Genomic DNA, 24,884 nt, shown 5'->3' on the forward strand with positions numbered 1-24,884 from the left:
TACACATGAACTTAAACTTCCCAGTCATAGTCCACTATAAAATGAATGTCTCTGTTTAGCAGGACAGCAGATTTAAAAGTGAGCGCTGCTCTCCAGCAGAGTTCATGTCAAAGGTTAATGAGGTGCTCCTGAGAGATTGGCCCGGTGAACTCATCTGTCTCATCGAGTGCTCAGGGAAATGAACTGCTTAATTAAATGAGGAGGGGAGAGGATGTGACAAGTGCTCAGCGTTTAACAGTTGACTGGATGAGGAAATGAGATTGCTGCGTACTAGTGTTTTGGTTAGAAAAGAAAAGCAGCCCTTAGGTTGGAGGAATTGTGCTTGGAAATGTAAATGGTCTGTATTTCATATAGAGCTTTTCTATAGTACAGTTTTTACCATTTACCCATTCACACACACACATGTATACAGTATCTATGTGCACCATTCTCTCTTTCAGTTCGGTATCTTGCCCAAGAACACTTCTGCACACAGAATGGGGGTGACTGGGATCAAACTACCGACTCTCTAGGTAGTGGATGGCCCGCTCTTCCTCCTGGGCAAACTATGTCTGACCTCTACACTAACACACACACACACACACACACACACACACACACACACACACACACACACACACACACACACACACACACACACACACACACATTTGCACTTATAAAAAAGTTAGGACAAGCTATCAATCATTCTTGTTTTATATATTGCTTATGCATTGTATAAACCCAGTGAGGAGGTATAACACATCATTGATCTACCTCTGATTTCTCAAATGTTTTAGCTCTTTAAACTTATAAGAAACAATAACAATGTGACATTTATCCTGATAATTATCGATATCGACAAACATCTTAATCTTGATATAATTTTTGGCCCCATCCGCCAGCCCTGGTTAATAAGAACCATGCCCTCTAGGTTTTGCCCTTTGACCGCTTGTTATAGTGGTGTAGGAGTTATAAAGATGAGCAGTGACTGGTCATGTTTTCAGGCAGCACCATGAAGGAGCTCAGGATACTGCTACAAACAAGTCTGACTTTATTACTCCTTGCAGGCAGCAGCTCTGGACGATACGTCAGTTCAGGTGAGTCTCGTGTGATTCATCTGTGGTGGATGTGGCTCAGTCTGTTGTTGTTAATAATGTGATTGTTTACATATGATTCTAGCAGGAGAAGCCTCTTTTTCAAACCAAAAAGTATCCGTGTTCTTTCGAGCATCTCATGTCTCATGGTTCTCGTCATCAAAGTTCAAATCTTATCATGACAAAATGGAAGTTTCAGATGTTTGATCTCACTCAGTCATTAACACAGAGACAGTGTTGGGATCATGATGGTGATTGTGATCGGAAACACTCTGCTATCTCATATTTATGATGTTCACAAAGCTTTGTGTGCCAGCTGTAAATCATCAAACCATTACAGGGCCCAGTCTGAGAATGGACCAGGCTTTGTTAACTTTTCATAACCAGCTGAAAGAAGAGGTGCAGGTTTTCTACACGTCTGATTACTGCTACAAGGTAAAGAAGTTATACTGTCTCTTCCCTTTCTCCTCTCTCTGTCTGTCTGACAACATATTCCTCTGATTACTAACACATGATAAGCCAATATTCTACAGTATGATGCCCACAGAACCCTCACATACTGAAGAAGTCAACATTTAATGTTCCTCACTCAAATCTCTCCAGTGGCCATAGAGCTCCGGAGACGTTAAAACCAAAAAGAAAACATGAATGGTCCAAATGTGATATCCAGACAATAAGTTAAGCTTATAAAACGCTGCTACATTTCCCATAATGCAGCAGCACTTTCGTTAGATGTACATTCAAACCTCGTGTGTCCAGTATTTAATGCAGGTTTTATTTTGTCAGAAGTCGGGATAATCCATTTGGTTTTATGTGTCCGATTTGATCAAGCTCCCTTCAGACGCATAAAATAAATTATACAAAGATATGCTCTGTAACAAGTAAACAGACTTTCATGTAGAAAATCAGAAGAGAGCCACTTAAATGGATTTTTAAGATGTGAGAGCCGTAGATTTAAGGATGATCAAATCTACCATCTCTCTGCATTTTTGTAAGTCATTTTATAAGTTACCAGCTTTTCTAACATCAACTACATCAGTCATTCCCAAGCTTTTTTGGCCTGTGATCATTTAAAACTTCTTGCGAGCCATTACCACAAGTTTTGGAATGACTTTGCATCTTTTCTTTCATTAAATATTTTTTGAGCTGGAGAGATTTTAGAGACATGAGGAGGGAAAACCCATTATTCTACAAAGAAAAAGCAAAGATTTTATGACTTTGAAGTTTGAAGAGGACATTTGCATAATTATTATTATTCTTTTTTTTTTCTTGACTCATCTAGATTTTTGTTTATAATAAAAAATGGGATGCATCAGGCACATCCAGTTAAGAAATAAATAATTTAATGGGAGCTTTAGGGGTGCAGATTTTCTCTTTTTCAAATGTTGCCTTCCCCAGCTCAATATACTCTTTATACTGCTCTGCACATTGTATTTTTGCACCTGTATACATGTACAAGTTAGATATATCTTTTATCCTTTTTCCGAATACTTATTTCTCACTCTAGACTCATTATGCCCATTTTTCTCTTGACCACGTGTCGACCATTGTTATTTCTTTTGGTTTCAACTCAGTTTTTCCTCCTCTTTTTCCTCCTCAGTGTGTGTACCAGCATCTGGCCAGTGTGAAACTCAACAACAACAATACATCTGTGGTGATCAGCACTAAATTCACTCTGACTGTGCAGGTGGAACCAGAGGCCAGGAACTCAACTCTGTGCAGGTGACAACCAGTTTAATATTCTCAAGAAGCATCAATGACATGAAACCAGTTGTTAATTTACAGCCCACAGAGGTAAAACTGCTGATTTGTTCCCTGTTTCCTCATAAAGACCCGGCCTGTGGGAGTGTATCGCTCTTGTCTGCAGACGTAATCTAGTGTGTGGTGGCATCAGCAGTCTGCGTGATTATTTACAGGGCTGGGGGAGTAATCCTGACCTGCTTTCTGGGCCTGAGTGATGCCCTCCCTTAAACCACCTCTCCGCTAATCGATCAGGAGCCTTTTTGGGGTTAATAAGACCCGACATTCCAGTATTGATGAAAAGGGCTCTTTAAAGCTTTAAAGCCACACGTGCTGTGGAAACCTCAGCGGGGACGTTAACTGGAGGAGACAGTCGCCATATTTATAAACAAGCAGCGCTGACAGGATACCGGGGCCAGGCTTTCCATTTGGGGGTCACCCGTAAACATGGTGCCAGGGATTCAGTTGCAACATGACGGCCTTCTGCATGGTGCTTTTTCTGGCGCTCTCTGAGGCCTGCTCCGGGGCCTCTCAGATCAATGCTGAGGTCTCTAACCAGACTGTGCTGCTATTGATTCCCTTCTGCCTTTGAAATAACACTCCAAGTGATAGCTAGTATGTCATCCGAACAGTGGATCAATATGAGCATGTAATGCATGTTTTGGGGACCTGAAACTGGAAATGGTGGGAGGACCTAGGGAAGCACTTTGGGTCCAAAGGCACTAGGTGGTGCTGCCGAGCTGTGTGGCAAAAGATAGGAAGAACAATGTATTCATGTGAGGAAACACAATCTCAGAGGGGATCAAATAAAAGCAGCCTGCAGTGTTAAGTGGTTTTCACTTTTTTTTGGGTTGCAGGTGGAGTCAGAAGTATGAAGAAGGTGGTCATTACTCCGTTTGGATCCAGATGTCAGAAGATCCCAGCTGTGCTCACACTGTGGCCAAAAGACCAAACAACGCATACCTGCGTAAGTGCACAACACTGATGAAGAATAAAAGATGAAGAACTGACGGAGAGTGAATGTGATTGCCCTGTTGAGACACACTGACAGTAAGAGAACATGGTTCCACGCTCAGGTCGAGCCTTTTGATCCGCTCTCTGCTTAATTGAGTCAGCAAAGAGCAGAATCCCTCGGCTCGGCCTCGTCCACTGAGCAGTACCTCTCATCCATCTCTGGGGACATGATGTGTATTGATCAAATAAGACACGGTTTCTTGAAAAGGGATAAAAAGAGAAGCTTCTCTTGTTTGTTTTGAAGGCCTGGCTCCGTGAGTGGGGGATTGTGGGTAATACATTAGGGAGTGTGGAAGGATTAGGGCGTAATGGGATTTTGAAAGCGTCTCTCTCCATAATGTACACTCTACTTAACAATATTGCAGATTATGTTGTAGATCAGACTTTTAAGGCCAAGTAGCCATTATCCCAGCAGATATATGGTCAGTGTGACTGCACCCCTCACAGTATGATGAGCTTCCATTAGCTCCACAGACCGGTGATTATACAAACTCCCTGTAGGACTTGCTCAGCTTAAGTAATGGTCTGGTCAGCAGCTCCAGACGGGTTAGAGTTGCCCTGCTAGGGAATTTCAAAGTTTACTTCAGTGTCTCTCATTGATTGGCCGCTGGCCTTCGTGAGGTCATTTTCTGGGCGCAGTGTTCTTCACAAATGTATTTCTGTGCAGCCGCTATCAGATCCAGCCTTTAATCACGTTAGTACTGTATTCTGCATTGTACCACAAACCACAGTCACCTGCCGGGGGCCTTAATTATTTCTAAGAAAATCCAAGATATTGACTCATATTAAGTGTTAGACTTGAGCAAACGTATTGACCAACTGAACTTGATCTGGTTGTTTCAAATCCGTCCATTAATTTGCTTTTATTTATTCTGACTCACAGAGGGAGCATGGCTGTTGCAGGAATCTAGTGCTGTCTCACTTCGCGTGTCGAGATCTTTATGGTGTTTTTACGAGCACACACCAGAGATGGATGTCGTGTGGATTCAGCTTAGGTTAAATGGTATCTTTTTATGTTTGTTTTTCCACTGAGGACAAACACGGCACCTGCTGCTCCTGTGTTTTCCTCTGTGCTTTGACGCAAGAAGAGCATATTGATATCTCCTGAGCCTATGTGTCATAGTTTTATAATCAGTAGCACAGCTGTCCAATGTCTCATTTTTATTTCAATGCTGTTGGGACCGATGGGTGAGAGATAATGGTGCAACTTTTTATTTGCAAGAAAGAGGTCAAAAAAAGTAGTATTTAGCTTGATTAGTATCTTTATTAATATTTCTGTCTGTAGTGTTACAGATACAGGAACATGTGTTTTTGGTTCTTAATCATCAAGGAAAATTTCTATTTTTGTTTTGCAAATAAAACCATTCATTGTTTTTGTGGCCCCTCATACAGTTCTTCATCCGGACCCCAGTGTAGTCTTACATTTTCCTTTTCAAATGACCGTAGTCTTAGATTACCCGCAGTGATTGCCCGGTGATGGATCGACCAGGAGTTTCCATTAGGCTCTTCTTTGTCACTTGAGGGATCCCCTTTGACACTGTTTGATTCCCACAGGGGAGTCAGGAGGCGAGTACAGCCGGCAGTTTGGACTGGTTTATCAGGCCTTTTATCCCCAGTCGGATTCTATTCTGATAGACATGTAAAGCTCCAGGCATGGACGTCCAGACACAGAGGCTATGACGAGCTGTTTGATTACACAACTTCCATTTGTTAACATGAGCTTTTTTTCTACTGTTCCCTCAGCTCTTGTGGTTTCAGCTCTCTCACTGGCTATAATCGCTCTCTTGGTCGTTGCGGCACCTTACGTCTACAGGTACCCATGTGTTTTTCACATCATCCACAATGATTCAGCTCTCATTACTCTCCCATCAGAACCAGACACACCAGACTTTTCCTTTTTACAGGAGGCGTCGTACATCAATATTTTTTAAGACCATATGCTGCCAATGCACTCAGTACTCGGTGGATAATGTAAGTAAAACGCTACCGCTGATGATTAATATCTTCATACACACAGTGAGATGACACAGATGCATGATTTGATTGATTAGATGTAGATCAATCATAAACCAATCAAAGGATTCTCATTAAATGAGTCCTAAGGTGGTAGTCTCTTCTCAGCCGTGCAAATTTGTTCAAGATGCAGGATTAAACCCACAATATGTATGAATAATAATTTTTGTTTAATCTAATTATTCCTGAAATTCCTGTTTTGTTTTACATAATTTAAAGCATTCATAGGAACACAATGCTAAATAACTGCCCCATCTTTCTTTTCCTCTGCAGAAGAATGACTGGCTTTAAGCTTTATTGCAATCTAACATTAACATTGCCTTGGTCCAATAGAATTATTTTCGTTGGCCAACTCCGCAGCCTGAGATGCATACCAAAATTGCTCAGAGACTCCAGCTGTTTGGGAGACACTAATGGAATGATTGATACAAATGTTAGCGGAGCCAGTTGTACTGCAGACTAACATACAAGCGATAGAGCAGAGCGTTGTGTCCATCCAATCATCTTGCTTGATGGCAAGAACTGCTGTGTGTTTTTTGGTGAGCATGAATGGCTCCTCTCATTCTTCCGAGCAAGATGCCTCGGTCTCCCATATGCCGTCTTTATGGCAAGCAGATCCATCAAAACATATTAGTGCGGGTGTCTTCCTGCTCTGGCTCTTTAAACTGCTGCATAGGGGCCAGTGAGTCAGGCTAATCCAACTGAGAGGGCAACAGGCCAGAGCCATCTCAATGCTGCCTTCACAGCGATGGGGGGGGGGAAATGAGGCACCAGCACCCTGCACACAGAATGACCCTGAACATAGAGAGGCTCAACAGGATTTTCAGGGGTTATGAGCAATGTGGCAATTTTGACTTTTGTTCTTGTCAATATTTTTACATCTCAGAACAATCACTGTAACATAAAATCTATAAAATGATTTTGCATTAGATTTTTTGTAGCTGCAACAAATATCCTTCAAATCGAATCTAATCATAATCAATCAGTGCTACAAAAGAGGGTAATTAAAATAGAATGAAAATCAGCACTAATCAATAGATTTGTATTAATGTTTGATTAGAATACTACATATAATCAGAAAGGGCTCATTCATAGTGGCAAACCTAGGTTACAGAGAATTGTAGTCTGTAATATTTTTGGGGGATATTTCTGCCCTTAGCAAATTTGCATGGAATACGTAGTACTCTAGTATAGATACAATGGTATTTTGACAGACCTGTGTTCTTTTTGAGTTATAATTTTATTATTATGATAATAATAATAATGATTATAATAAACTTTATTTGTATAGCCTCTCTCATACATTCAATTAAGACTGCTTAACATATTTTTGAAAAGGTTAACAGCTGCTAACAGAGATTAGCTGCGAACACAAAGGAAAGATGAAACAACAAAGGTTTAACATAAGGCATTATGGTCGGTAAATCATCAGGTCATGACATTATTTCACCAATGTTTGTCTCTACAGGACGGAGCACATTCTTCTGAAGCTGAGCACAACCCCACCAACGCCAAACCAACTCGTCTGCGCTCACTGGACACTTTCCGAGGGTATGTGCTCCATCAACAACCAACCTATTTATCAGTCCATCACCACATGCTGCTCGCTCACATGCTAATTCTTTCTGGAGTGGTCTGAGGCATGATGAACATCTACAGGCCCGGCATAACGAATAATTACAGGGGTCACAGTCTGGCCACATGCTCCCCCAAGCTTTTGTTATCAGGCAGTATAGCTTTGGGCATGATTTGTGATATCGGTGCTTCTCGGGTTTGGAACAGTGTGTTTCTGTTGGACAGGAGTGATGCATGTGATTGAATCTGGGCTCCCTGCTCGCCTTAATTGTGGCCTGGGGGTAGACACAAAGCACGCCTCTCTGGAAACAGGATGCTGGTGTGGCTTTGACCTCCCCCTCGCCAAGTAATTGATGTAATATTACCGTCAACATATCAGCACACATCCACACGGTCATAGATCTCCTGCCAAAATGGAGAGCGAGAGGAAATCCAGCGGCACAGAGGCAGGATCCAGGGGACGACTGGCGTCTTCTCAATCTGTGGCTTTCTTTTGGACGAAACGTTGCCTGAAACCACCGTGCATATGTGATCAATTCAAAATACCACTTAGTTTATTTACCTTGGACTGAATTGGTTGGAAACATTCATAACAGGGTTTCCATGAATTGATGCATTTCAATTTCCTTTCCTTTTATTTGCACTTGCTACCGCAGCACTGTTCAACCCTATTTGCCAAAATGTCACTCCAGGGTTACAAATACTTGTCGCATATTGATATCCTGATTGGTAATATTGGAAATTCTCATACCTGACAACACACTTAATCACACTGTGACTCAGCACTCAGGGTTAACGCTGTGTGTGCCTCCTCAGCTCTGTGACTTATGATCCATACCCCTGATAAGTAACAACTTTCTACAGAAAGCAGACCCATCAGTCATCTGCCATAAATACTGAGACATTTCTGAAGGCAAACGGCTTTTCTTGTGAGCTGGTAGGTTTTTTTTCTGATCATTGCTCAGCCTCCGCTGACATGATATACAGAGAACTGTGGGGTTGCAGTTGCACGTTAATTTTTCTAAAAGGATCTGGATTTTAATCTTGTGCCGCCTTGCTAAAAGCCTGTTGCTGGTCCCCTCACTGTCGAAAATCGCACCGTCAGTAGTTAGTGGTGCCATACGACAGAAGAAACAACTATTACATCAAAACAATGGATTGCATTTAACACCAGGTGGCTGATTCATTCTGCGCCTTATTTTGACTAAGCTCCAAGTTTTTCTTTCCGATTCGGTTTCAAATATGCTCTGATGTTGGGCCACAAAAAGGAACCTTGGTATACCCACTCCAGTAGTAATTTATTTTGACTAGATTGGGTGTCCATGTACTTGATATGTCCATCACTGCAGGTAACTCAATACTCTGCAGATATTTTGCAACAGAAATGTACCCAGCTAATATTCTAATTGGTAATACGTGTGCAGGGATTCAAATCAGTCAGTCATAACCAGTTGTCACTGCATTACAGACACGTCTGTCTGTAATCTGTTAACTATAAATCATGCAGGCATGAATTAGGTCTATTACTGAAGTGACAAATGTTCAATGGAGAGCTTTATAGGGATATTTAACACTCAAACCTGATTAGGAACCAAGAAAACACGCCTGTGGTGCTTCAGCCTGGACATTATCTGTTTGTGTATTAACTTTGCTGCAAAATAAAACAAATCGATCTCAGTAAACATCATAATAATTAAGTCCTTTTAGCTCCCCTTAATCATAATTAGCAGGTAAAACGTGTGCTTACATGTGTGGCATTGCTAATGTAATCTGCTTATAATGGAGCTCTTATTCAAAATCAGACACCCAGAGTGTTTTAATCAAAAAGATGACCAATAAGCCACGATACAGCAGTGATTTTCACCAGGTCTCATCTGGCTAGTGATTTAACCTTTGTCTTTGTCACTATGGCAACTAATGGATATGTTCGTCAAAAATTAAACGATAGCCTGCGTATGTGTGTGTGTGTGTGTGTGTGTGTGTGTGTGTGTGTGTGTGTGTGTGTGTGTGTGTGTGTGTGTGTGTGTGTGTGTGTGTGTGTGTGTGTGTGTGTGTGTGTGTGAGGGAGGGAGAGAGAGAGAGAGGAAAAGAGCACATGGACACATGCACTACGGTCTAGTCTACTTAAAGAGCCCCTTTTGAGATGATAGTGGCCGATTAAAATCTTGTATCAGCAGGTTGGGGCTAAAAGAGCAGTAATGGCTCTGATGCACCTCTTAATTTAATCTAGGCAGAAAAACAAGAGGAGGCAGATACAGTGCACCTTATCAGGCGATCTCGTTCCTAGAGGTTGTACTAATCTTGTTTTGCCTCTTAAAGACCCTCTTATGATTTTTTTCATGAATCAGACACATGAATCAGACGCATAACCTGAAGTATTTAGGATGATGAAAGGATGAAATCTGCTTCGGAGCAACCAGCTGCATCCGCCGTGCTTCCATTTACATTCCCCTGCAAGTTTGTGTTGTGTAATGGCACCCGATCATTTTCCTTACATGCAACGCAAACACCTTATTTTCCTCCAGCGTCTGATTCAGTGGAGCACTCCATCACGTGTGCAGGGTTTCAGCAGCCGTGGCCAGTGCTAAAGTATAAAGTGTATCATATATTAGCTGCAAAGGCTTTAGTCAGCACTTCTGATGGAGGAGATCCAGAGGACAAGTGTTCATTTCCTGAGTGATTCATAATGCTTAGATTGCATTAGCTTGCATTTGGAGTGTGCCTCTTTACCTTAAACTCAGAAGATGGTTAGAAAATATTATAAAACTATTATGCATTTCACGTTTTTAAAATGTATCTTTGACAACCCTTTCCTTCATTTACTCTTTGCTGGTGCATGAAGGTTAATCCCATTATTACTGATTTACTAAATATGGCTTACTCATTGTACTGTCTTTGTAGATTCGCCCTGACAGTGATGGTGTTTGTGAACTACGGTGGAGGAGGCTACTGGTTCTTTCAACATGCTCCATGGAATGGTTGAGTAAAGTCATACACTTAGGACAAAAACAAACTTAGAAAATAAAACTAGAAGGGCACACGGGGAGCACACACCTCCACCAAGGCTGATTGGCCTCTTTATCACCATATTGCATATATATATATATATATATTGCATGAGATACATCTACCATGTACACAGAAATCATACACATTAAACACAGACAAAATATAAATGCTCCGATATAGTTGAAAAGAATATTTGATACCATACAGTAAGTCTAGACAGACTAAAGATCACCCCTAAAAATACTTACTTTGATTCACAAAATCTGGATCATCTGCACAATATTTGAGCTGATTATAGATATTAGCACTCTACAGATATCTTTTTTTTTAAAGACTGTTATATCTTGGAAAATTCACAAAAATGTGGCATAATGCCCTCTTGTTAAAGGAAGTGAAAAAAAAAAATCCTGGATCTGCCTTCTGATTTGGATTGACACAAAAATGAAATAGGTTCTTCCCTGACCCATACGTGTCTTGGTAAGGTACATGGTTTTTGTGTGATCCTGCTAACTAACACACAAACAAATGCAGATGAAAACATCTTAGGCGGAAGTAGTGAGAACATAGCAGAGCATAGTCAATCCTAGCTGACATTGGTGAGATACAGGGTACACAACGGACAGGTCACTGTATCAGTGTATATTTCTAAGCCTTCTTCACACAAAGCCTGATATGAAATGAATGCTCAATGGCGTCTCTCTCCTCATCATGTCTGCTGCCTTTTCTGAGCCGTTGTCACTAATTATGATAAATATCGTCTCAAATCAAACACACAGGACGCCATTCCTCATTCGAGCCAAATCAAAGCTGCGATCCATAGACGTTTATTGTTTTGAACAACCAGGGTGGAGAGAGGAGGAGGGATGAGTGTTTAAATGACAGCTGGGAGAATATGGGAGGGTGCTATGACAGAGTGACACTCCTCTGCTGCATTTACCAGTCTTTATGTGCCATTGGGCAAGGCACCTGCTATCGAGGGAGACCGTTGCTGGGTCTTTTGTTTCTCTGGGTGAATAAAGGTGAATAAAAAAACAAACCTAAATGTCTCTGTAACTTTTATGAAATGTATGTCATCGTTTAGGGGTGTTCCCAATTTAAATTTTATAATGGCCTCCTCACCACATCTACAAGGGTGTATTGATTTCATGGGTGGTTTGACTGATGAATTCTCTGTGCTGCAGGGCCGCTACTGTCACAGGACTGAAGATATTTATTCATCACACCTTTTCGAAATGGAAAGTTAATATCAGGAGCAGCACTTTAAGGACATAGCTTTGTTCTTAATTCATCTTTTCGTCCTTTTGGATTGTCTGGATTAGAGAATTTTGAACTCAACCTCAAGTATCTGTGAGCCTATTGATATTCATTTGTCTCTGGATTTGTTGCAGGTTTAACCGTGGCGGACCTTGTCATGCCGTGGTAGGTTGTAAAGGAGGACTGTAAGATATTTTCAGTCCTATTTTAATATACACAAATATGCATAGTTTTGTCCATATACCTTCTTTTTTTTTAAGAGCGTCGTACTTTTGTTTCTTCCAGGTTTGTGTTCATGATTGGCACCTCAGTGGTCTTGGCTTTCAGGTCCATGCACAGGAGAGGGGTGAGCCGCCTCCAGCTGCTGCGCAAAAGCACCTGGAGAACCGCCGTCCTCCTGATGCTCGGCTTCTGCTTCCTCAACTACTCACCAAGAGACGGACCACGTAGGTACACACCATGCAGCACATCCTGTATTTGTTAATGGAACAAAAACGTGATTTGTGTATGAGTTTGTTCTGTACTGGGGAAATTATCAAAACCAATTGGCATGTCTGATAATAGACCCACGTATTACATGTACAGTACTTTCAACCATAATCACCAGCAGAGAGCAGAGACTTTACTTTTGTTTAAGCACTTGAATCATCTGAAATGTTAAACCAACTGCATTAGCTGTGATATTGTATAACATCACATCATTAAAACTTCTGTAAGACAACATTTCTTTTAGCAATCTGTAATCAGTGGTGGAGGAACAGTTTAAGTATACTTAAAAAGTAAAAGTACTCAGCCCTTGTGGCCATTTCCCTAATGCAACGGTCCACTACATCATTATAGCAGTTTCTAATAGCTGTTTCTTCACCAGTGATGATGCAGCTGCAGAAAATAATTGTTATTTGCAGTATAACAGATCTTATATTGGCTGTGTTCATACTATGAAGAACACTAAGAGCCTTGATTTAAAGATATTGTGTTTCAAACCAGATTTGTGTTAAGAGCCACAGCTGCAGGGCTGTGTTGGGCTTAAAATCGGGGGAAGCAGCCAGAAAATCCCTGTATCATCATTCACCTGGGGATGCACAGGGCGCCCCTCACACATTAGCCCCCCACCAGTGCTAATGGACTTTCATGGGTGGACGTCTGCGTAACAGGGTTAACAAAAATATTGTTATTGTGTGTGTGCAGTCTCAAAATCCAGCACCAGGGGACATTTAACAGAGGCAGATTGAGCAAAAACAACCGCTGTGGTAATGGACAATTATAAACAGATAGTGTTACACCCCTTCAGCCCCATGCAGCTGCTGTGGAGGCTGCTGCTGCTGCTGGAGCTGCTCACAACAGCACCGGGACTTTTACCATAAACTGCAGCTTTGCCCTCGGTCTCCAAGGACGTCCTCGGCAGTTCAGTTGCAGGGTTTGATCTAATAAGAGAATGGAGACATATCAGCTCAATGTTAAACCATTTCAGTGTTAACCTCTAACATTAAGCATGAGTCATTTCTAATAAATCACACTATGGTTATATGTCCAGATCATCATAAAAGCAGCATGAAGGACGTTCAAACTCAAAGTTTTAGCACGACTTGTGAACTTATTGTGGGAGTTTAGGAAATTATAGTAAGTAAGGTTTGGTTAATTTATGCAGATTCCATTTAAAACCATAAAAACACATTGTGGTAAGGCTAGAAAAGACTCAATAGAAGTAATAACGTTTTTGAGATGTAAAAATATTCTATTTCTTGTGTTTTCAAGATTTTATCTCAAAACATCTGACTTTGCTTATTCTTTGCCTGACAGAGACAAGTTAGAGAAGAGAAAAGATGAGATGAAAATGATTTCCAATAGTCCAATTCAAACCCAGACTGTCCTTGAGGACGTTTGGATCTTAAAAGGAAAAAACACTTTTCAAAAAGTTTTTGCCTTTGCTGTTTGTACTGCTGTCAGATGGCTTTACTCAGTTCTGCTCACTTCCAGAAGAATCATTATTTTATTCAATCACTGTAAGTGCTCAGAGATGGGAAATAAACAGCAGAGCTTTCACTTCTTATAAGATATTGAACGTCAAAAAATGGCTTAATTTCACACACACACACACACACAAACAAAACGGCATTGATCAGAGATAGTGTTAAAAAGGTGTGACGGCTTCCTGCGGTTCACTATAATACTGCACCTTTCCCTGTGATTTTTATTGAAGTGACAGACACAGTGAATTGTCTCAGAGGGGGTCGTGTCCTGCATATTTAACAAACGTGTCGTCCGTGAGAGCTTCCGCTTTTCCTGTGAAAATAGAGATTTCTGCCTTTTATTTGATTTGATTTGAGCCGATCAATGATTGGGACTGCATTGTTATTACGGCACGTTGCGTGGCAAAGAGGTTTTCAATTAACTAATGTGTAGATAACCATCAATCTCTGGACCAGTAGCCGAGCCAATCAGACCTAATTTGTCGAGACTGAGAGATAAGTGGGAATCTTTGACCAGCCTCCCACCTTCTTGACATGTTCACATCCTGAAGCCTGACACCATTTACATGTGTGTCCTGCTGTCCATCATCCTCGCTCAGGAAGCAGTGATAGTAGGATGATTGAGAGGATGTTCTCGTCTTCAACATCATTAAAATTCCTGATTTACAATTTCATTAAATCAGCTGTAATAACTCCACACTGTTGAGTTGTATTTATGCCTTGTGTGACACATTTGTGCATTGTTTCGCTGTTAAGCTGCACAGTGCGGTTGTGAGTGTTCGTGCTGTGTGTTGTTGGCTGTGCTCTAGTGTCGTGGTCGTGGCTGCGGATCCCTGGAGTGCTGCAGCGTCTGGGCTTCACCTACTTTGTTCTGTCTCTGCTGCAGACTTTCTGGAGACAGAGAGAAATCCCACTGACATCGGTGAGCAGATCTGTCAAGTCCAATTTCACCATTAGACACAAAAGAAGAAAGACACAGAGGAAAACTAACTTTGAAACAACGTTGAACTGTGGCTCGTAGACTAATGTAGAGTCTAACATCAGCACGCGAACACGCATACAACAAACTAGCAGGTTAACATGTTGATGGAGTTGCAGGTATTATATTATTGGTTCAGCCATTATTGGTTTGGTCATTAACCAAATTATTGGACAAAAGGAAGCGTTCATCTGATAACACTGCTGTTAAAAAATCAGCATGGTCAGTGGGCTACATCTGCATGTTGAGATATTTCACAGGATAAGTGAAGATTATGACCTGATGGTTTCATTAGATGAACAGTCAGGGTGTAACCAATTCATTGTCTCTCAGGAGAGGCCCAACAGTCTCCTTGAATTAAATCAAGTGGCACCAAATTCCTTAGATAGATATGTGTCATCTGAATTTTTTCATCAAGATCGATGAATTATTCTCTAATATTGAATGGGTTCTTCCATGGCCCACGTCCCATCCTTCAAACAAGTTGTATGGAAATCTGTATGTAGTTTTTATGTAATCCTGCTTAGAGACAGACAAAACATAACCTACTCGGTGGAGGTCATGAATGACTTGCAGAAAGACTGACAGTATAAAGCCATGCTGCTAGCATGCCTTTAAAAAGCTCATTTGCAGTGTTGTTTTTTATGTTTTGTGACATAGTCTGTAAAAAATACAGATAGAAATACAAATACAAACATTCAGCCATAGGTGAAAAGGGTTTGTATTTTTTTGTATTGTTACATAGAATTCAATGTAATTTAAGAAGACTATTAGGCAATTGAATAATTTCTATACAATAATTTCCCATTATATCAATTAACAAATAACAATTTTAACATTGACATTGATAAAGGATTCCTAACCCTATTTACTGTTTTTTATTGACATTTAATCTTACTTTTTATTAAAACAACCAGTAAAACAATGCAGTAGATTTCTGTGAATAACCTTTTTATTTGTACAGTGTATCTTAACAAGATTTGTGTGTGACAGCATCACTGGTGGAACCCCATCCAGGATGTGGTCTTGTATTGGCCCCAGTGGCTGATAATCATCCTGCTGGAGACTCTGTGGCTGTGCATCACCTTCCTCATGCCTGTGCCCAACTGCCCCACGTAGGTCCAAGTCCAGTCTGCTCATTAATGCACTAATGCTAAATGTGTGAATTTCCTCCACCTGTCCCTGCTGAGATAATCTACAGTTGGGGCGGCAGCAGAGGTGTTTGTGTGCACACCTTGTGTTGCTGCCATGATTTATGGGCCCGTGGTGGATGCTTCAGAGGGCATAATTAGGCAATCTCAGTCTGTCATGTGCAATAAGAGGAGTGGAGGCAGAGGATCCATCTTCCTCGCTCTGTGTCTTCTGCTCAGTGCAGCTTTTTTTCCCATTTCTGTGACCCAGCATGGCATCCTATAAATAGTAACACTTTCCCCACAGCTTTTTCACATCTGATTGTTTTTGTTATTGTTTTAGTGGCACGTGAGAGTTTCATGGTGAACACAAACCTCATACAAAGATTAAAAACAAGAGGTGATAATTGCCAGAATTAGACATAAAAACTGCCTCAGGACCATCCTACCTGCATTTCTTTGATCTTAAAATTCAGTGTAGGCTCTTTTTGAAATTTTCACTCCTTTGTTGTTTATTTAAAGACTGTATGAGAAATATGCAATTTCTTGTTCTACACTAATCATGACCACACTCCTGTTTGTTATCAGAGGGTACTTGGGAGCTGGTGGAATCGGTGATAATGGTCTTTACCCAAACTGCACCGGAGGCGCTGCAGGACACATTGATAGGCTGATGTTTGGTGATAACATGTACAGATACCCCACGTGCAAAGTAAGACCTTTACCACACACCATTCATTACCTTATCTATCCATCAGTAAACCTTGCAGGTGGAAGTGAAACCATCAAATCAATCTTTGCCTCTTCTTTTTTACTTTTCTACTTCCAGGAATTGTATCAGACCACACAGCCCTTTGACCCAGAGGGGGTTCTGGGTACAATCAACTCCATCGTCATGGGATTCCTGGGGATGCAGGTATTGGGCCGATCATGTATTTCTCTTCTACGAGTCAATTAGTGTTGATTCTTGCATCCTGTCGGTTTTTAGGGGAGCACATTATTATTCTGTCCAAATTTCCGTTTGCTCAGAATAGAAGACATGTTTTTCCTCACACGTTATTTTGCAAATATAGTTGAGCTTACTCTTTAAATGTGAAGGCTGACTTTGATGTCAATTCTACCAAACCACAAAATACAACATTTTTCCATTCTTCCCTATTGGCTTGCAGATAGTTTTGATGACATTTTGTGATACATGTCTCTGAAACCTCTGGCACTACCTCAATATAAATCTGTGAACGACATTGTGATGCACAAACCTGATAAACCACAGATGTCTTTACAGGAACTAAGTGTTAAAACAAAATAAATTCCAATAACAAGTGCTGCCAGGAAGTAATATGGTTTCTGGGAAATGATTTTGGTGAACTGCCTCTTTAGAATGCTGGCAACTGATTGGCTGAGAGACCCCTTTATTCAAATGAATCCACACTTGCCCAGTGAAGGTTTTCACAAAGATTCAATCAGCTGTTTAGGTGATAACACTCCAGCAGCACGTTCAGCCGTGATGTTAAAGTTAATTTCTTTTAATGACGCCACCATTTGATACATATTTGTAAATTAAAAGGATACATTTCTAGAACAGCTTATTTACCAAGATAATTAGGGATGTTCTTTTCTGATAACCTTGTCTTAGTAGGTTAATAAACACCCCCCAAGAGTCGTAAATTTCTCTGTACTTAAATGAAGGTTACGTGAAAGACTCTTTGCCGCCTAATTATAAGTGCACAGCTGCCGTCCTTTATTGACAAAATGATGTCAGGAAGCGAGGAGAGAGCTTTTGGTCTTTAGACCTGAGTCTGCGATGGCGACACTGTCACTTATAACCATTTGTGTTGTGGGACGTTGCCAAGCAAGAGCAGCCACATAGTTCAATTCCCCGTGGGCGGTTGGCTCTGAGCCCTTCAGTCAGCGGGTCTTAGACGACACGCCAGGTGTCCGCCGCCCTCCTCTGTGTTTGCTCATGCTAATGTCCTCGGCTGAAACATATTTATCATCACCAAATTAATCAGAGGGCGTGGATGACTCAGACCAAACATCTGGCTCGGCTGGATAGGAGAAATATGACCGCTGGGCCAGGGACATAATATTGACACCTACATCCCAGGCCTATTTGGTTACCGAAAGCCAAATACACTGACGCACCGTGTTGATGGTGTTTACATGGTATTTCTCACTAACTGTATGATTGACTGAGTTCTATCTGTTTATCTCTGCTTCCTTCTCCACAGGCTGGGAACATCATCATTTTCTACAAGGGGAGAAACGTCCAAATCCTCTGTCGATTTCTCGTGTGGGCCGTCATCCTGGTAGGTAACAGCAAACAGAGGTTTGAGACACAGTAAATGAGTGTAAAGGTCAATTGATAATTTGCAACCGAGACAACAAATCTCTTAAAACATCGTCCTGCTTCTATGACTCACACACACACAGCGGAGCACTTACATGGGGCTTGCTGTTAGACTTTGCCTCGCAGGTAAACTCGCCAATGTGTTTTCCAGCCACTCGGGTATTAGTCATAGCCGCCAAAGCCATTCATTAGCAGGACTTAGGAGAGGACATGTGTGCGATCTCCGTACAATTAAACAACATCCATGTGTGGCTGTGTTTCCGGGCAGACAAGGGTATCCAGCGCCTCGGGGGGATACGCACTGTTTCCCGTTGTTGTCTGTACCTCACATGTGGTTTTAGATCCGAGGAGTTGTGCATATTACTTACAGACTTCAGCAGTCAGTACACACATCTAATAAAAAACATGATCAATTAATATACTGTTCCTGCGCTCAAACATTTACAGTTCTTATACATGACTGTTTTGTTAATGCAGTATATCAGAAACAGATTCAAGTTCTTCAAAACTAAAATGAAAGGATAAATCTTGTAAAAAATCAGCTTGAATAGCATTTCAAGTCATATTTGTTTTGGATTGGTGCTCATTCTGGGTGGTCCCAAAAACACAAAGAGAAGCAAGCTGGCTCCTTTATTTGTATAGAGGGGCATCGCGTCCCACAGGGAGCCGCAGAGTGTTAGACGAGATGGCCCATTTTGCATTTCTAAACCTGCGACAGGAGGCTGTTAGTTCGCTCTAACGAGACTGACAGTCATCCATGAGGAAAAGCCAGACTTTGCCGAACTGTGCCTGGCCACTGCTTTTACACACACACACACACACACAGTGACACGCTGCAGAGATGTAGCTTGTTTGCAAAACGGGGTTAGTAGGAGCCTCCGTGCTGTGGAGGCAGACATCCTGAACGGGCAGCCCTGTGACCTGGAGCGATGATGGAGCTGCAGGAGCTGGCTGCATCACACGGCCTTGGAAATCAAAACGGTGCAGGATGAAAAGAAGAGGCCAGTGGTCGCAGCCAGAGGAAAACATGCAGAAACAGATATATCTCATTAGCTTTAAGTTCTGGTTGATGTATACGACTGTGGCTTTTCTGTAAGTTTTAATTTTTAGATTCAGATTTCAGAGTTCATCAGTCTGGTATGTGTACTTCAACTAAAATGGATTTATTTATTTATTGGACTATAAGCACTAAACATCAGTATATTAGAGTTTGAAACATGCTGAAGGAACCAATAAAGTTTTTTATAAATGCTGTCTCATCATTACATCATCAAAGAGTTGAGTTTGTCAGGTCAAGTCAAATTTTATTTGTTTACCCCACATTCACCATGGGAATGAGATTTACAGGCTCACAATAACAATGGGTCCTCGGTAGCTTTAACATGGAGGAAAGCAAGTCAACAGTCTGCAGCCATGTTGAGCTAAACATTAAGGTCAGCAGGCTCGTAGTGCTAATATACTGGTGTTTTATTTTATTTTATTTTATTTTATTTTATTTTATTTTATTTTATTTTATTTTATTTTATTTTATTTTATTTTATTTTATTTTATTTTATTTTATTTTATTTTATTTTATTTTATTTTATTTTATTTTATTTTATTTTAAAAAGGGTATGATGATGGCAATAAATGAAAAGTAAAGAATCCTGCTCATTTAATAAAAATCAATTGAAATTCTACTGTTGAGTTTAATATCATTAACCTCCGTTCTTAAATGACAAATCTCCTCCATTATTTCTCCTGGTCTTGAATCTTGCTGACTATTATTGTGGAGCGAGAGGCTGGAGGGAGGTGAAATAAATTAGATCCATTTGGCCTCTCCCAGAGGCAACGAGTGATAAAGTAACACATGACTAAATAAATAAACATTAGGCTTTAATGTTTTTTTCCACAATATCTCACAGTTCACCAGTCAGTGCTACAGAGAGGATTCAGATGCTGTACTCGAGATTATGGTGTTGGAGACGATATATATCCAGGATCATGCTGTGTTTAGTAATGGATCAATACAGGGACTTGAAATCCTGGTTGACTGAAATAAAGAAAATAGAAAAAATAAATGGTTGACAGAGAGAGCAGCCTGTTTGTATTGATTCTGGGAGCAGATCCAGACCTGTGTAAAACGTAAACACAGCATATAATCGTCCCATGTGTTCTGCTCGTTTTTGCTTCCTCCTTAATCTCAGCGGCTGAATCTATTCTTAGTCCCACAAAGTGTTTTCACCAAAACAGAAAGCAAAATTAGTTTTCGTGATTGGCCTGTTCCTGATATTGACTCCTCTAAATTCGATCTGGGCTCGGAGGGGAGGCAGGAAGCCGAGCCGAACCACCCCTTGTTTCAGACATGTGCTCTTGACATTAGCGGGTCTCCTCGGCGGAGGAGGAGGAGGGAGCTCATTTTCTGTACGCACCCAACCACAGCATTGGTGTTATCCACAGGAGAATCTGCACAAAAGTACCAGAAAGTGTTGACACAGTGAAGGTCTTACACCAGAGCTCACTGAGTTGATATTATGGGAGCGGCCATGCATCTTCTTCCCTAATAAACAACAGCCCTTGTTAATTAAAGTCCAACGATCAGGCTCCAGAAGTGAGAGATTGGAATTGAGCGATTGCCCCACATACCAGCCCCATCCCACATCCTGCTGCCTGGATAGCCTGGAGACTTAATCCAGCTCGGCTAGGCTATTTCCACACCATCGATTCTGTCATCTATACACATGATGGATATCCACCTAACGAGCGTTGGTTTCTGATCCAGTGCCCCGGGTTTCTCTCGCGAGCGCAAAAATGTTTCAAGTATCTAAATCATACGTAAAGGTAAATAGATGAGACAATAAACACTTTTTATTGATGTAGAGTTCATCAGATCACTTGCATGTATATTGTGGTTATTATGACTCCAGGGTCAACTGGGCTCCAAATGGGTCTAATTCTATGCTGATGAATCTCTGAGGAGCATAACATCCCAGTGTAGGTGATGAAATAGTTTGGAGCTCGGTGTTGTGTGTGTGTGTGTATCTTGATGGGCCGTGGTCACCTGACTCTCAGATAATCGGTTAATCTGCCGCACTCGCTTGATTCTGTTGCCTCGTGTTTTAGCTGCCCAATACGGCTTGCTTTATCGCCCTCCATCGATTTGAAATCTGTTTCATTTCCACCCTCAGGGAATCTCCGCTGCCATCCTTTCTAAGTGCACGCGAGACGGAGGATTTATACCTGTCAATAAAAACCTTTGGTAAGTGCTTCCTGACCCTTTAAATCCAGCCACTTTTCCTCACAAAAGAAAGGATGGGCTTCCAACAGTGCACAAATCAAGGCTGCTAAAACACACGTTTACTTACCTCTTACAACAGCTACTACTGTAAATAATCTGTTGGGAGTGTGAGTTGAAGCGATCATACATCCTCCCGACATGATCGCTCTTCCTTACAGCCAGCAGGCTTAAGGAGGCTTTATCCTCTCTTCCCCAGAAGCACTCACTACACATTTCAGCAGCCCCGGCTGATGGGATCTGGGAAAAGCGTCCATATAATCACAGAGCTGTCTAACTGCTCCCAAACCATCATACGCCTTTTTTTTTTTTTCTAAATGAAAAAACAAGGCACGCCATCTTGATAAATGTTTGTAAAGCTTTGGCATGAAATACAGAGCAATTACTACTTCAGACGTAGATTAGTTTATGACCTCTGCTGTGGTTCCACCTTCCACACATATGATGTGAATCATTTTAATGTTTGAGGAGGAAGAATACCACTTCATCTGTGATGTGTAAGCAAATTCTTCATGATTTTCCACAGGGCCCGCTGCTAACACTGCGCTCATCCCTTGCCATTACCTGACTGGCTTTTATAGGCAGTTCATCATGCACAGGTTATTGAGCTCTTGAGTATGAGTCCCTGCCTGGATGTCTAGAAGTAATTAACTCGCAGCCAAGAGTCCTTTTTGGCCCCACTTCAGCTGAGATTTAAAAAAAAAGTCCAGTGAAAGGAGGCTGTGGGAGGCCGCCATTTTACATTAGATGATATTACATCAAACATTCTTGCACTTAAGAACAGACAGGGACATGGCTGGCTGGCACGGCTCCACGGGGCACGTGCCAAGGATCCACTGCTGATGCTTTGGACCAATCCAAGAAACTGTCCTGCAGTATGCTGGTTTGGCTGGAGAGCCCCGGGTGTTATTTATCTGCAGCACAGGATTGATAGACTCAGTGTCTTTACACGCTTGTTCACATCGTGCTACAAACATTTTAGTTACGCCCAAATGTAAAATACTGGATGTTGCTCTAAAGTATCTGTGATGGTCTGTTTCTCCAGGTCGTTGTCCTATGTGACATGCTTGGGCTGTTTCTCCTTCCTGCTGCTGGCGGCCATGTACTTTGTCAGTGACATCAAGGGCTGGTGGGGCGGACAGCCGTTCATATACCCAGGTAACATTTGTTCACACATCACAGAGCTCAATGTCATGTGTGATGGGCACACGATCACACACCTTCAGCTCAAGTCAACAAAGTGCATCTAACTTCTTAAAGCAGCTATAATCTATACTTGTATACTTACAATGAATCACAAGACTCCTTGTAGTGATGAATCCACCTGAATCCTTTACTTTTGCTATTAACTTTTTGTTTGATTTGTTGTTCTTGATATTACATTTGTATCATATTGTTTGTTGATTCTTTTTTTATTGGTGATTTTAAATGCTATCGTATTATTGTATTATTTTGCCTTTTATTGCTTTTATTTGTGTAGCACCTTGTAATGGCTGTTTTGAAAGGTGCGATACAGATAAAGGGTTTCTATTATTATTTTAACTTTAATGTTCTATTAAGTCTTAAACCTCTCATCAATGCTGTTTCCATATACAGGTTTCCAACTGTTTTCACTAAAGCAGTAGCACCCCACAGCCAAAGTTAGTAACGATAGGTGGTGAACATAATGAAACATTTAGCATCTTAAAATCCAAATGTTCTCCTTGGTGGAACAGAGGAACAAATATTGAAACATGATTTCAAATTCAAGCTAACTTTGCTAATTTGTGAATCCATTGGATGTGTAAATAATCATATCAACTAACAAAATGTCAGTGTGTCGTGTTTCCACTGCCATTAAATGGCAAAAATATCCAAATGTTAACCTTCTGGAGTCTGAGGCCTCATTGCTCACTTTTGACCTGCCTGACATTTTCTATGTTTCACCGATACATTAAAAACATTGTTTGCTTTTTATGCTTTTACTGAGCACAAACTGATCTAAGAGCAGTAAGCATGTCATTAGTATGTGGTCATTTCTGTCTAATGAGACTAACATAATTGTAGACTTCTAAGGCTTAATGCAGGTCCTGTTAAACAACAACAACTTGTATTTATTTCTTATCCTCCCCTCCTCAGGGATGAACTCCATCTTTGTGTACGTCGGCCACTCTCTCCTGGGTTTCTACTTCCCGTTCAGCTGGGAGATGCACTTCCAGCAGAGCCACTGGGAGTGGCTCTTCCAAAGCCTGTGGGGGACCGCGCTGTGGGTGCTCATTGCCTACCTGCTCTACAGGAAGAATTTCTTCCTGAAAATATAAACAGAATGACACCGTTATCTTTACAGTTAACTGTTTCCTCTTCAGTGATACATATACATGTAAATCAAGCCTACTGATGCTAATGTCCAAGTCAGCTGATGAATTAAGCAGCAAAGAAAAGGTTTTTATTTATCAAACACAAGCTGTAGCACAGTGGAAAGAGGGTAAACATCCATGAAACCCATTAAAACAACACCCTGGTTCTAAAGAAGAGGATCCAGTGATCCAGTGTCAGGGTGGGCAGCTGAGGTTTTATTTGATGCCACTGAATACACTGATTACATAAAATATACTGAGGTGGTACTTAACAAATTAGGCCGAGTGATTCCACTACACACCAGCCCGACCATTATGAGACTGTTGCCATGGGCACTTCTCCTCCTTATGTGTGTTTGTGTGTGCGAGTGTGTCGGGGGGATGTACCATCTGCCGTCCAGGTGACAATACTTTAATGGGGGTCAAGATGCACAACTCACAGTCATTAATGGGACTGAAACCTCTCACACTCATTGTATTAGAAAATCAGGGAAATGACTTGAATCCAATTCATCTGGAGGCGAGCCCCCTCAAAGAGCCTGAGCCCTTTTGACATTTTACCTATTCAATACTAAACTACTGAAACAGAGTTAATCCTCAGACTCAAACTATATTATTCCCACATGGTTGACAGGCTTGTTGATTTATTTATATATATGTGTAGAATGTGTGTATGATCAGATCGGTGTGCTCTCAACATCAGGTCAGGTTGTGTGTACATCATGAAATGACCATCTAGTTAATTAAATGACACAGTGTCGTGCTTCTCTTCCACAGTAAAATCGAATTACTCACGCCTCCGAGGCTCTAAGAACCTTGCGTAACACGGTGTAGTGGTTTCGGTAACTGTCTTATGAGCAGACGTTGTTGTTGGAATGCCGCTAGGTGCCTCCTTCCGTCTTGAACCAGACTCCGAATCCATTACTGCTCTCCTAAACTCCTGCGCCCGCGATGGAAACACATTAATGCTTCTTCATGGGATTAAAATGAAATCGATACAGACTCACCACCGAGGGCTAAAGATATCTTCTGTGTATTTGCGTGCGATGATGAAGCTTTAATCTAAATATTAGCATTTAGCTGACTCATTCACAGTGACGTACAGTAACTGCAAAAGCACTATGAGCACAGAACATCAAAAGCAGCTGCTATTAAAGATCAAAA

At 41.2% G+C, this 24,884-nt stretch overlaps 1 protein-coding gene across 1 annotated transcript; it reads left to right on the top strand.

Annotated features, from left to right (window-relative positions):
- The first annotated feature begins 994 nt into the window (after positions 1 to 994).
- si:dkey-192p21.6 (uncharacterized protein LOC565246 homolog) lies at positions 995 to 23,684 on the top strand. The gene is made up of 18 exons (XM_047342390.1): positions 995 to 1,079; positions 1,393 to 1,511; positions 2,677 to 2,798; positions 3,674 to 3,783; positions 5,574 to 5,643; positions 5,735 to 5,801; positions 7,312 to 7,394; positions 10,320 to 10,396; positions 11,816 to 11,846; positions 11,967 to 12,127; positions 14,461 to 14,573; positions 15,624 to 15,745; positions 16,349 to 16,472; positions 16,590 to 16,676; positions 17,992 to 18,069; positions 21,278 to 21,348; positions 22,430 to 22,542; positions 23,503 to 23,684. The coding sequence occupies exons 1-18, from the start codon at positions 995 to 997 to the stop codon at positions 23,682 to 23,684; spliced, it is 1,815 nt and encodes a 604-aa protein (XP_047198346.1).
- The last annotated feature ends 1,200 nt before the right edge of the window (positions 23,685 to 24,884 follow it).

Source organism: Hippoglossus stenolepis, chromosome 12 (genome assembly GCF_022539355.2).
Source record: "Hippoglossus stenolepis isolate QCI-W04-F060 chromosome 12, HSTE1.2, whole genome shotgun sequence".
Classification (NCBI taxonomy): Eukaryota; Metazoa; Chordata; class Actinopteri; order Pleuronectiformes; family Pleuronectidae; genus Hippoglossus; species Hippoglossus stenolepis.

What these genes read in the sequence shown, in the direction of transcription:
- si:dkey-192p21.6 (XM_047342390.1), top strand. Translation starts at nt 995, where the DNA reads ATGAAGGAGCTCAGGATACTGCTACAAACAAGTCTGACTTTATTACTC. An exon ending in ACCAAACAACGCATACCTGC is followed by an intron (nt 3,784 to 5,573) that starts GTAAGTGCACAA and finishes CTGTTCCCTCAG; the next exon opens with CTCTTGTGGTTTCAGCTCTC. An exon ending in TCGTGTGGGCCGTCATCCTG is followed by an intron (nt 18,070 to 21,277) that starts GTAGGTAACAGC and finishes TTCCACCCTCAG; the next exon opens with GGAATCTCCGCTGCCATCCT.